Below are 13,740 nucleotides of genomic sequence, written 5' to 3'. Positions count from 1 at the left end.
TTATAAGACACTTCATTCACTTATTCATTTAACAAAATCATTGTCATAAAAATGAATAAAATAAAAAAAACATGTTTTTCTTCGGAATACGAATTAATATCGCTAAGAAAGCGGGTGACCCAGAATTTACCTGTAATACCTCCACCTTAAGCCTTAAACTCACCCAGATGGTTAGCCCGCCCATAGCCCGACCCAAGTTGATAAGGCATTATGGGAATTTGATTTGATTTGAATATTTGTATAGCACACGAATGCCCAAGAGCGTCTAGACGCTAGTCCGATGTGATCCCGAATGGTTGCCAGAAAGAGTAGGAGCAGTTTTAGTTGGCAAAGAGCCATGTTTTTCTAAAAGATAGCAATGTCAGGCTGTTTAATATGTGAGCCAGGAGTGAGTTCTATGTTTTGACTGTCCCCAGGATGAAACTTCTTCCACCCCAGAGAGCTTTCTTAAATTGAGGGGGGTCTGGAAGAGTTCGCTCTGTGATGATCATAAGTTTCTGGAGGGTACATACTAGGTCATGTGTTGCTTCAGGTATTGGGGACCCACACCGATCAATGCCTTAAATGCTAGGCATTGAGATTTAAATGTTATCCTTTTTTGAAGTGGGAGCCAGTGTAACGTACTCAGTCCATGGGAGATTGTCTGGGATTTAGAAATATCCACCAGCAGTCTGGCCGCCGCATTTTGAAGACGTTGCAGCTTAAGTAAGTGCTGCGTTTGAATGCCCACATAAAGGGCATTTCCATAATCCAGTCTGGACCGGGCTAATGCTGTCACAGGTAGTAACAGACATACCAGGCATAACCCTCAATATGCAGTGCAGTGGTAAGACATGTTTCTTGTAATGCAATTATGTTGTACTTTGACAAAAATGCCCGCCATTCACTATTATTAGTCTTCCCCTTTAGGCCTGCCGCATTCCAACTTAATATAGAAAGAGATCTGTACTGTGTGGACAGAATAAAAGAGGTGTCTGCTGCGGTTTGTGGGACAATAAAGACAGCAGATACTACCGGTGATTTATCAGCCTGAGCTTTAGTAAGGGGGACAGCAGGTGTTAAAGGGGCCTTGCTGCCCGCATGTCAGTCCAAGTAAGAGAGTGGATCAAACCTATTGGATAAGGGTACTGCACACGGGGCGCACGGTATATGCCATGTGGCCTGTGCACCGGCTGAAACATTAATGGAGGAGGTACTAACTAAGCACTGGGGATTAAGATTAAGTTCATGGTTTGTCAAGCTTGTGATAAGTAGAAGTATGCATATCCAGTGCACAGTGTCGCTTAACATGTAAAAGATTACATGACTGCTGCCATAAACAAGCATTGAAAATGCAATAGGTCTCGCCTTTGATTAAGTAAAAGCCATTTGCTTTGCTAATGGTATTGTATAGCAAAGCAAATGGCTTTAACTTAATAAAAGTTAAGACCTATTGTCATCTGTATGAATCTATAACAGACAGTTTTCAGATAAATGTTTTGTTTGTTTCATCATTTAGATTTAAACAGGACCTCACAGAGATTATTTGCAGTACAATTAGTGAGCTGCAGCTGTGTTACCATACTGAAAACACACATCACTATCCCTAAATATTAGATGCAAACACATTTAGAATTTGGAAGAGTGTGCCTGTGCACTGCCAGTTACCTGGCCAAAGGGGGCATGAAAAAGCTGAAATTGGATCATAAATTTAAAGCTGTTCTGAATAGAGACCCCAAAAATGTGTTCAGCCTGGGCCCCACCCAAATACTTTAGATGCACTTGAGTACCCCTCTGCCAAACTATAACCCAGGCTCATAGTTGTCTCATTTTTTAAGCAATGCCAATGATTAGGAATCTTTAACATACGTGTTATTTGAAAATCTTCTGTGCCTGGTCAATTGATAGTAACCCTCACTACAAAGAACTGTAGGTTGTCTAAGAACCGCGACCCCTAAGATTCTGATCACTGCCTGCCCTTCAATGCTGGCCATGGGATCTGCTACAATGTCACTTTTCAGGAGAAATTTAGACGTTATCAGATGCTCACCGGCCAATGTAGCATGCAATTGTAAACACAGGCAACACGTGCAGTGAACTAAATAACACTTGCATTCGATTAACCCTTGAGAAGCACTCACTTTTCTTAAATCTAACAATCGGAAATTGATATTGAACTTTCATAGAGTAGAATATAAATGCAGTCTTCAAGCGCTGGGCCTTATAAGGACGAAGACATTGGTACATAGTGTCCATGGAGAAAGGAACAAGGTGCCCTTACTGCGGAGTGTACTGATTTTGAGCCTTGTGTAAATGGCTGCTCAGAGGAAGTGCAAGAGATGCAAACACCCACCTGTGCACTATTGTGTCAAGTCGTACATGCTCTGTTCTCCTTTCACCTGTCCCAGGACTCCCATCTTTCTCAATGTCACAATAATAATAATAGGACATTTTTGTTTAGCACTTGCTACCGCTTTATTAGCCACTATGTAGCACTATAAGGAACAGATGTTATATTAATCCATCTCCCCGGTCCACACATTATGAACATCAGAAGGATGAACGGCTGAACCAGGCATCTAGCGACTTCAGTGTTTCACATCAGGCTGCACATTTCAACACAAAGCGTTTAGCTGAACAGGTCAAATGCATTTGATGTGGTGAGAAGGCACCTGGTATGCAGCCATAAAGGTCGTCCTGGACTAGAAGGCCCCATACTGCCCCCAAGAAACATGTGCTAATTGCAAGCAGTGGGGTGGCAAAATACATAATTGCTTCTGGCGTCATTAGAATCCAAGCTCCCGCACTTAAGTTACCTCAGAGGTCGTTGATCCTGAGCATCAATCGCAGAAATTTGTGTCTAAGATAAAAGTCGCTTGGTTGAATCCTTCAAGGGCAGTTCAGTCTCTCATCCTTCTGAAGTCGATATAATTACTACCACTGAGATGGGTAAATAAACACCTGGTTCGTAAAGTGTACCACATAAATGCGGTGATCATTTATACCCGTGGTACTTTGATTAACATCGATATAAGATGATAATATAGAACTCATGCGAAAATAAAATAAAAAATACTGACCTGAAAATGCAAACATCACACCTGAAGCAGTAAGAGGGAACTTCCCTTTCAAAGGGCCGCAACCCGGGCAGTGAGGAAGAGTTTACCTCAGTCATCCTTCAGTCATATTACTAATGCACAGAGATGAGCAAAGGGTGTCACTCGGCAGCAGAGCTGGGAAGCTTTCCAGCTGCCTTAAGAATGAAAGCACAACAATCACCTCAAACATGCAGCATTGGAGCCAGTTCATTGTGGTCTGAAGGAAACCTCTGGAGCTGGGAGGATAGTCACTCTCTGCTGGCAGGCTTCGAACATCCCCTCAAATTACAGAGGGCAGGTTATATATAGCCCCAGAGCAGGGAGGCTTGGCTGGCTTTTACTCACTCTTTCCCTTTCGTGATGAAACCTTTCAGGAACCTGTCAAATGTGACGCATCGAACCCTTTCAGGACTGGAACTGGCAGGCGCGCGCGTGGAGTCGGGCACGCGCAGGGCCTCGAGGGAACAGCGCCAGCGCCTGGCATGCATGGGTCTGCACTGCTCTGTCTAGCACTGGAATCCCTGTGAGTGTGTTTCCAGAGTAGCACGGAATCCTAGAAATGGGCATCGAAAACTATCTGGTAACTGAAAGAAGCGCACACTTTACAAAAAGAGCTTCCGTTAACAAGCGCTCGCAGCCGGTTGTTTATCTTTGCATCACGCTTTCACTTTCAGTGAAAGTGCGATGCAAAAATAAACACGCGGCTGAAGTAACCTGATACTGCTGATTCTAAACAGATGGCCCCAATAAAGATAAGAAATTGCTTTGCGACAGCCTCAAAGCAGTCGAGCCAGTCCGGATGGGCCGGACGAAAAGGCGAAAGGGCGGCAACAAAAAGACATCATTTCCAATGGCAGCCCACCGTTTAGCATAAACGGTGACGCCAGCCAATGGAAATGAGGGGCGGGCTTTCAAGTCCCCATCTCAAATCTACTCTCTCACTTTATGTCTCGCCGAGCGAGCAGCGCATGCGCTGCAACGCTAGGCGAGACATAAAAAGGAGGTGGTCTATAAAAAAGCCGAGCAGGACCAGGGTAATAAATCTGCTAGGTAGAATGCTACGCCTTTAGTTAAAAAACAAATGGTGAACCAAATTTGGGGTTCTAAAATTTACCACAATGCAGTCTCCTTGTTGGTATTGAAGGTTTGGCCCGATCCAAGCACATCTCCTTACATACAGGATGTCTTCTGCATGGGAGAGAGACCTGCTTCTATGTCGAGCCAGTTAATCTAGAGTTTTGTTAAAGAGTTCTTCATAAGATTCAAACTGGTTGTGTCTTAGCGAAGTTACACCCAACAAAACAGTAACATATGGGCAGGAATTGGGGGAGATTAATAACCGGAAGTTGGTCAGGTGGCTGCACTGGTACAGTTTTACCCTCCGCTCCCTTCGCAGAGTGAAGAAAACCAGCGACGGAAAATGAATGACCTGCGTTATGCCTGATGTAAGACTGTTACTCAATTGGACTGGACCAGCTAACGGAATACAAGAGGCTGGGGAAGTATTGGTTGGAGGGCAAACAACTGGGTTATAACATATGCTTTAGGCATGGGATCCTGCCCGTTAGATTGGTTACTAATGCTACCTGGTGGAGATGTAAAATTGCTACTACTAGGTAAAAAGGAGGCTAGTTTAGATTCCATATTATCCAGATGGGAGAACAAAAGAAAAAGTCCTGTTCTGTTATAACTTGATTTCCTATAACGCATCCTTTCCCTGGTTACCTATTCCCTACTGCTCAGCCAGTATGAATGTGATGTGTATGTGGAATGTTATAATGCCTCCCTACTCCCGTATCTGGCCAAAGTCATGGAAAAAGCAGTACACCGCCAACTCACCACCTTCATTGAGGAAAACAACATTCTCAACTCCTCCCAATAAGGCTTCAGGAAGAACCACAGCACCAAAACCACACTTCTCGCAGCAACAGACAACATCCGCACCCTCCTCGACAGAGGTGAGACTGTGGCCCTCATCCTCCTAGACCTCTCTGCGGCCTTCGACACAATCTCTCACCGCACCATAGCTCGCAAACTCCACGACGCAGGAATCCGGAACAAGGCCCTCGACTAGATCCTAGCCTTCCTCGCCGGCAGAACGCAACGAGTCAGGCTCCCACCATTCTTCTCAGAACAGACTCCAACAACCTGCAGGGTTTCACAAGGATCCTCCATCAGCCCTACCCTGTTCAACATCTACATGGTCCGCTTGCATCCACCGTCCAAGAACATGGACTCAACATCACATTGTATGCTGATGACACCCAACTCATCCTCTCCCTAACAAACGAACCCAACATCACCAAACACAATTTTCAAGTCGGAATGGAAGCAGTCGCCAGATGGATGAGAAACAGCTGCCTTCAACTCAACATGGACAAAATCGAGGTACTCATCATGGGCCTACACCCTGACGCCTGGAACGACATCTGGCGCCCCCTGCCCCCGGACCCCAACCCCCGCTGACCACGCACGCAACCTCGGGTTCATCCACACCCTCCTCTGCAAGACCTTCAAATTAATCACCCCCCCGAACACAGGAAAATGGTCACACATGCCATCATCAGTAGCAGACTAGAGTACGGCAAAGCACTCTACGCCGGGATAAACAAGAACCTCGCACGCAAACTCCAGAACGCAGTCGCCAGACTAGTCCTCAACCTACTATGCCACAGCCAATTCAGCCTGCACCTACGAACCATACACTGGCTCCCAGTCGAGAAGAGGATCACCGTCAAGCTCCTAACACACACTAGACCCTCCACAACTCAGGACCCTCCGACCTGAACCACCGCCTTACGTTCCATGCTCCCCAGCGCTCCCTCCGCTCAGCCCAGGTCTCCCTTGCAGTGGTACCACGAATCAAGAAAAGCAGGACAGGAGGGCGCTCCTTCTCCCTCCTTGCGGCCAAAGCATGGAACTCCCTCCCTTTCCACCTCTGTCAGACTTCTTCGCTTTCTAAGTTCCTAAAGGACCTCAAGACCTGGCTCTTTGATGAAACACAGTGAACCTCCAGGATCAACGGACCCCCTCCGCCCGTACCCCCTTTCCCCCGCGCCTTGAGACCCGCTCCGGGTGAGTAGGTTGTGCTCTATGATCCCCTGATTGATTGAGATAATTTAAATTTGAAAACTGATGACCTGTACTACTGGAAACTACTAGGGAAACTTGAAGTAAAGAAGCTTGAAACTTGAAGAAAAATAACGCCCTCGATAGCCCCACCAGTGTCCTTTACCACCTGGACAGCCTGCCTGGGGCGTTTTACCTTCTTCACATCCACTGCATCTTATTGAAGTCTATTTGGAGTATTTCCAGCCTGAACTTCAAAAGGAAGTGACAGCGTGTAACCTATTTGGCCAACTCTCTGCACTTGAGTTAGGGGATCGGCAGTGCCTAAATGACATTATCTGGCAGCATGTGCGTCTTTGTCAAAGGAACACGGATCTACAGGCGTAACATTTCCTGAACATGAACTGGGAAACAGGAAAACTCAAATCACGTCACATGGGAGGAATCTTCTTTCAGAGATCTACAAGACTGTCAATTTAATTGTAAATGCGCATGTTTAAAAAAATAATAATAATTAGGTGTGGCATTTGAACCAACTCTGCTGAGATGAGTTTGCTGTAACCCTATGCAGCATTTGAATCAGCCTCGGACTTCTTTTGGATTACATCATAAACATTATGTGTGACTTCTCGGAGAAAGACTCCAAGTAAGTAACCAAGATATCATTAATACAAATAGGGAGTCAAGGCTTTTCATGCTGTGGTGATGTCAGTAGGGGTCTTGGGCTTGGTATTGAAGTCAATATATTTTCGAGTTCATGTAGAACTGACCTCGTTTGATCTTAGGTGGTTATCAGATAGATAGGTTTAAAAAACAAATGCCAGTAGAAGGATACAAGTAACCCATTAAAAAGATATGTTAAAGAGCTGATGCTCCAGTGGAGGAAAAACACAAGAACTGAAAGGGAAGCCATCAAATAAGAATCAAGCAAACAAGTGAAAATAAAGCCTAACAATGGTAAGCAATGGGAGAGTTTAAGCCCATTGTATGTTTTTGGAGCGGTCCACAAGAGGTCTTGCGCAAACACACAGCCCAAAGTTGTCACTAGACGAGTTAAAAAAATAAAAGCAGACCATTTGGTTCAAAGAGACTAAGGACCTCAATCCACACATTCAAGCACTGCTTAGTCACCTGCTTATTGAAAAATTCTAGTGAACCTAGGTGAATCAATATTTTCTTATTAACTTATTGACTAAGATGCAGAGATCAGGTGATGCTAGGGATAACCTATTTATATGTTGGTCATGTTACCTTTGATCTTGATTCATAACCTCGTACAATATATTTACAATAGTAGTGTATGCATTATGGCTGATACACTGGAAGGGTATAAATAAAATGTTGCACTTTTAAGGGAATAGCCGGATGTGTGCGTGCCCCATGTGTGAATTTCCCCTGGAGTCTGTCTACACAGTAGCTTTGTGTGCAGGGCTCAAGTTGCACTTCAAAAGATCTCAACCATGAAATTCAAAATATTTCTGCAGTAGCAGTCATGCCTCTCTAGAATGGGCTATAGGGTATCCTGTGAGTTTGAGTTTTTATCAAGATCATGCAGCACCTAAGCTTGCTGCCACGTGTATTCATTAAGTGTATGAATATAACATGCAGTATGTGTTAGAACTGAAACTGCAATGATTTCTAAACAATTTGTTAAAGTACTCACAATTTTGGCATTTTTTCCACTTTTCCGAAGCTGCTGAACAGCGAAAGCATGCTCCACGTTATCCATGGACACAGCATTGACCATTGCAACACGGTCATTTTCCCTAAAAATAGAAATAAATCGTCATGCATTCTGCAGAAAGAGCCACTGATGAGGTTTACATACAAGTTGGAGGTGTATGTTTATTTTTCACCAACCTTCACATAAACCACCCATTAACAAGCATTTACAAATACAATAAGTTTGGGGTTATATGTATTTTGCTGCCTTGGGAGTACTTCATGTTGCGGTGGCTCGGTTTTCAGCAATAATTTCGTACCGTCATCTCATATGCTTTGCTTTCTTTGAAGGAAGGGACGCGAGATAAAACAATGATTTTTATTTTTTACTGTAAAATGATTTCTCTACTCTCCTGTTTCAGATGTAAACCGGTTCACGAATACTGCAATGGAAAACATATTTTGGGGCCTAACTCCGAATATCACAGCACATTCTACTGCGTGACTCCAAAAAATGATAACATTACACCGAGATATTAACATATCTAGTTTTTGTGGAGGTTTGCGATACAATGGGCATGCAGAGTTAAAATCAAAATGCAAAGCAATCACAAAAGAATGTACAAATATACTTGAATGTTAACACAAGATATGAAATGAAGGAACATCTCAATTCCCACCCATGTACTCAATTCAATGTAAGTACCAACAGAGCAAGATTAAACAGAATTACCGACATCCTCTCCCTTTCCACACAAAACAAAAAAAACTGCATTCTACTACACCAAGCGTAATCAACCAAACACCCCCTTTCGCCACAAACATACCAGCTGGCCAGGCTGAAATGAACGTGAACACAGGGAACCAAACCTCAACGGTGCAATACAGATCATCCCACAAGGAATACAAGAACAAACACTCAAACACCACGAAACAAAACGCCACACAAATGGGTGATACCCAAAGTCAACCACCAACCACAACAAGCATTGAAAATGCAATAGGTCTCGCCTTCGATTAAATTACAGCCATTTGCGTTGCTAATGGTATTGTATAGCAAAGCAAATGGCTTTAACCTAATAAAAGGCGAGACCTATTTCAGTACTAAAAACGCACTAGAACAAATAACACAAGCTGCTCACTTGTAGGAGAAAACTTTGCCTATTACCAATTGACCCATAGTTTTCAAACTCTGCACAATAAGCGCTACAGCTGCCAGCTAGCGCTTTATGAAACACATTTACTCTTGAAGCGCTACAGCCGCCGGCTAGCGCCCTTTGAAGCACATTCACACTTGTCAAAATGGTCAACGTTTGCTCGCCTGATGAGTAGGCCCGAGCACCTGGGCACTTCTGAAACATTGAACAAACAAACGTGTATGTGTGATTGAGCGTGTGAGCGCGACTCTGGGGCCTGGCAGCTTCTGCCCCGATTCGTTGGCTTTTTCAAGAACAAAAATGTGGTGTTTTTCCAAATCTGTCGATGTTTATTACTGTGAATTGTAATGTGTACAATTACACAAGATGCATACATGATGCGAGGTCCGGGTTGTGTGTTTGCGCTGGCAGATATTAGGGATTTATAAAAAGAGGGTGGTAAAATTACATAACACGCTGCCTTTTTGCAAACTGGACTGGACTTTGAATACTTTGTTAAAATATGCACCCAGTGAGTCAGCCTTTCTGCTCTAAATGTGAGAGCCTCGGGCTTCACTGCAGCCAGTCGAACCTCGCACACTGAGATTGAAAATCGTTTTTTTAGCTCAACATACGCACGCACACGCGCACAATGGTGCAAACACGTGCGCACAGGCACATACAGAAAAACGCAGTCGCACGCATTTAGACACACACATGCACACAATAGCACACTCGCACGTCAACGCAGGCACGGGCGAGCACACACATCAGGACGCCCCACCACACTCAATCTCGCAGAGTATGGATGGAAAGGGTCACAGCCACTCGTTAAAAGGAGACATCACTTTAGTCCCCCTCGAACTCAGAGCCATGGTTCCTATGGGCTCTGAGTCCTTGAAAGTCGGAAATCGATCACAGCCTGCAGTCTTCACTTGGATAACAAGTATCCACGTTTGATGCAGGAAAACGCTTGCGTTAGGATGGTGGGGGGAGGAAGGGAGATGCCTGGGAGTTGTGTGCGTGCACGCGCTAACAGGAAATAAATGCTGTTATGTGAAGCAGGACTAATCGCCGACAGATAAGGGGTGGTTTAGTAGGGAGGAGGAGAAACCTTAAAATGGGTGACGAGCGCATCTAAATAAAACAAGCTCGACCCAGGCGACCCGCGCTCACAATGACAATGAAAGAGAGCGTCCCAGCTAATGAGGGAGACTGTAACCCCGCAAGTGAGAGATCCAATCCCGGTGGGCGGGGCCAAAACTGGACAGGGCGTTAACAAAGAGTGACTAAGAAGCCTCCTTTTCAATCGTGAGCCTGCGTTTTGCATGGAGGATGGTGCCAGCAAATGAAGAAGATGGGCGGGGCTTCAACTTCGCCTCTGAAAGCTTTGGAATCTGTATTGATTCCAAGAAGCCCTCGCATGGCGAGAGCAGAGCATGCGCGCTGGTAACGCCAGGCGAGACCTACAAAGGTAGCAGACACGAGTGACTCCTATACAGTCAACTGTAACACAACGCCAAAAGTTTGATCTGCCTAAATCAACCCACACCCACAAAAATCGTGGGAGACCAGAGGATTAGCACCTAAAAGCCCTCTCACACACACACCTCCAACAGTGAGGGATCCACTTACCCCACAACCACACCAGGGTGGTAATCCTGAGTGACCTAACACCAAAAGTCATCTCACACACTACACCAACAGGGTGATTTAACCAAATCAACCCTCACCCACAAACAACGTGGGAAACCTGAGAGGCTTAGTACCTACAAGCCTTCTCACACACCCACCACCAAATGTGAAGTATCCACTTACCCCACAACCACACCAGGGTGGTAATCTTGAGAGACTTAACACCAAAAGTCATCTCACACTCTACACCAACAGGGTGATTTACTGAAATCAACCCATACCCACACAAAAAATAGTGGGAGACCAGAGAAGCTTAACACTCACTCTGCAGAACCATAAACAAGAAAGTTTAGCACAAAACCCCACGGCAGTTGAACCCCAAGAACACAAAAGAAGATCTTACGCCCAAAACAATGGCACCATGAAGCACGAGGTCAATGATGTTCTTTTTACTCCTTTGATCCTTACACTCATACCCCATTCAAATTACAATATGCAAATCATTTACGTTAACTGTGGTTAGAGAAAACATACATATATAACATGGTAGTACTAAACCAGCAAAAAAACATTCACTGTGAAACAGGAGACTGGCCATTCACCCCGATGAGCGACTCCTCACCCGATGTCTCTCTCAACCCTAAGGTACCTAGAAATGCATTTCTAATGCTACTAACAGAAAACTGTAACATACATTGCTGGGGAAAAATTGTACTGCAACGTAGAGAAAAGTCAAAAGCAAGAGTGTGTCAATTTAGACGTTTTGAAGGAGAACCATGACGATGGCGCATGTAGGGAGAGAAAGACAACATTTCAAAATGCGTGTAACTCAAGCAAGTCTCCTAGACAGATAACACTGAGTAAATCCAGAGATGCAGCGCCGAGTTCAAATGACATGTCCATCCATATCGAGATGAGTGTTAAAAGAGATGCCACCTTAAGTCTTTCTTTCGTAAGATTCGACTAACTAGGTTTTTTGACGATAAGGAATTAATAGAAGAAACCGATCTCAGGCCTCAAACCTAAATCCACATTTACCCCACACATTAGCCAAATAGACAAGAAGGTAGAAATCTTTGAACAAGTTGCGGAAATGAGAATACAAGATATTTGTAGATTCCAACCTCCCACTACACATAACATCAGTAAGGAACAGAGGGATATTATCTCAAACCTTAGAAAAGACTTGGATATTACAATTAAACCTGCTGATAAGGGTGGAGGGTCGTCATTTTCGACACCCCCGACTATGAAAAAAGGGTGATGAACCTTTTAAATGTACAGGACCACTACAGTAAAGTACCAATGAATAAATGGAATGAGTTGAAAGGGATAATTACCACACTCCTTACCACAGCCAAAGAAAACGGATGGATCTCTGAAAAAGAATATAGATATTTGCATAATGATAAACCAGTAATCCCTGCTATATATGGACTACCTAAAATCCACAAGGACGCTAATAACCCACCGCTTAGACCCATTGTTAGTTGTATCAACTAGCTTTTGGAACCACTGAGCAAATACGTGGATAGTTTTTTAAAACCGTTGGTCCTAAAACAGAAATCCTACATCAAAGATTCCGCCCATATGATCACAGCAATTGAAGGTTGTGAATTTAATAACCAAACCCAATTTTTGGTCACTTTAGACATTGAGGCCCTCTACACGAACATACCCCAGGATGCAACTTTGAGTGTTATTAGTAGCATCCTTGGTCCGGTTGAGTGTAGAGGGGCCCAGGCTGAATTCATCTTGGCCTGTACAGAATTGGTTCTTAAGCACAATCTATTTTTATTTAAAAATGATCTCTATCTCCAAAGGTACCAGCATGGGGGCCACCTGTGCCCCTAGTCTGGCCTGTTTATGTGTGAGCCAATTTGAAGAAACCCACATATTCAATGAAACTGCTCCATTTTTTGAAAACATCGTGAAGTAGGGCAGATTCATAGATGATATCTTTTTCATTTGGGAGGGTACCATCGAAATACTGGAACAATTTCTGTCTTGGCTAAACCTAGGGGATTTGAACCTGAGGTTTACATCAGAATATAGCAATCAAAGTGTTACTTTTTTGGATCTAAGGATCAAAGAGATTGGAGGTACACTAGCAGTCGAATTGTTTACCAAACCCACAGATAAAAACACATTGTTGCACTATTCTAGTTTCCATCCCAAGGCACAAAAGGATAATATTCCGTTTGGACAGTTCCTCCGATTGCGGAGGAACTGTTCATCTATTGATGATTTCTACAAGCACTCTGAGGCTTTAACTAACAAACTCAAGAATAGAGGCTACCCCAAGAAATTGATTACACACTCCCTCAAACGGGCACGATTTTATGATTGTGACAGTATGTTGGGAGGAAAGAAAAATGAGAAAAAATTGACCAATGACATGAAAAAATTGGTCTTTGTAAGCCAATATTCCTGTTTGAGTAACAAAGTTAAAAACATCATTAACTCAAATTGGCATATCCTTAATGACCAAACATCGACTAAACTCGATAGACCACTGTTCGCCTTTAGACGAAATAACAATTTGAGAAGAGAGTTAGTTCATACTTATCGAGAAGCTTCTTCCACTCATCAACGTACACTGATGGGCACTCAAGCAATTAGCAACTATAAATGTAGTAGTTGTAATATGTGCGGACAATGCATACTGGGTAAAGAGGTGTCTTACAACAAACATACTTTGACTTCCAAAACTTTGAACAACTGTAAAAGTAAGAATCTAGTGTACTTGCTTTTTTGTCCCTGTAATTTGGGATATGTTGGTGAAACATCTTGAGAATTGCGCATTAGGTTAGGAGAACATAAATCTGCCATAAAGAATAAAAAGGAAAATGCTCCTCTTGTGACTCATTTTTTGAAAGAGGGACACACCTTAATGGACTTTAGGTGGTTCATTATAGAGAAGATAGAAGGGAATAAGAGATCAGGTGACCTAACCCTAAAACGTAAAAAACGTGAACAATGGTACATTTCCATTCTAGACACCATTAGAACGGGGTTAAACACCAAAGAGGATTGGATGAAACTGATAGACTGAAAGACTGATAGACATAACGACAATACTCCTTTATTGAACACTATGGCGGATATATTTATGACTTGATATCTGCTCTACTAATCTAGCTGGCGTACCGGCAACCAGT

General features: G+C 43.6%; 1 protein-coding gene across 14 annotated transcripts in view; it reads right to left on the bottom strand.

Annotated features, from left to right (window-relative positions):
* TJP1 (tight junction protein 1) overlaps positions 1-13,740 on the bottom strand; it is a 1,155,396-nt gene that overhangs the window by 390,401 nt on the left and 751,255 nt on the right. For all 14 annotated transcript variants that reach the window (XM_085644067.1, XM_085644073.1, XM_085644075.1 and 11 more), the window contains one exon: positions 7,810-7,912. In XM_085644067.1, the coding sequence (XP_085500193.1) occupies positions 7,810-7,912 (103 nt within the window). The remainder of the gene's footprint in view (positions 1-7,809; positions 7,913-13,740) is intronic.

The sequence above is a fragment of the Triturus cristatus genome, chromosome 3_1 (genome assembly GCF_964204655.1).
Source record: "Triturus cristatus chromosome 3_1, aTriCri1.1, whole genome shotgun sequence".
NCBI classification, from domain to species: Eukaryota; Metazoa; Chordata; class Amphibia; order Caudata; family Salamandridae; genus Triturus; species Triturus cristatus.
This window is presented reverse-complemented; position numbering and strand designations above follow the sequence as displayed.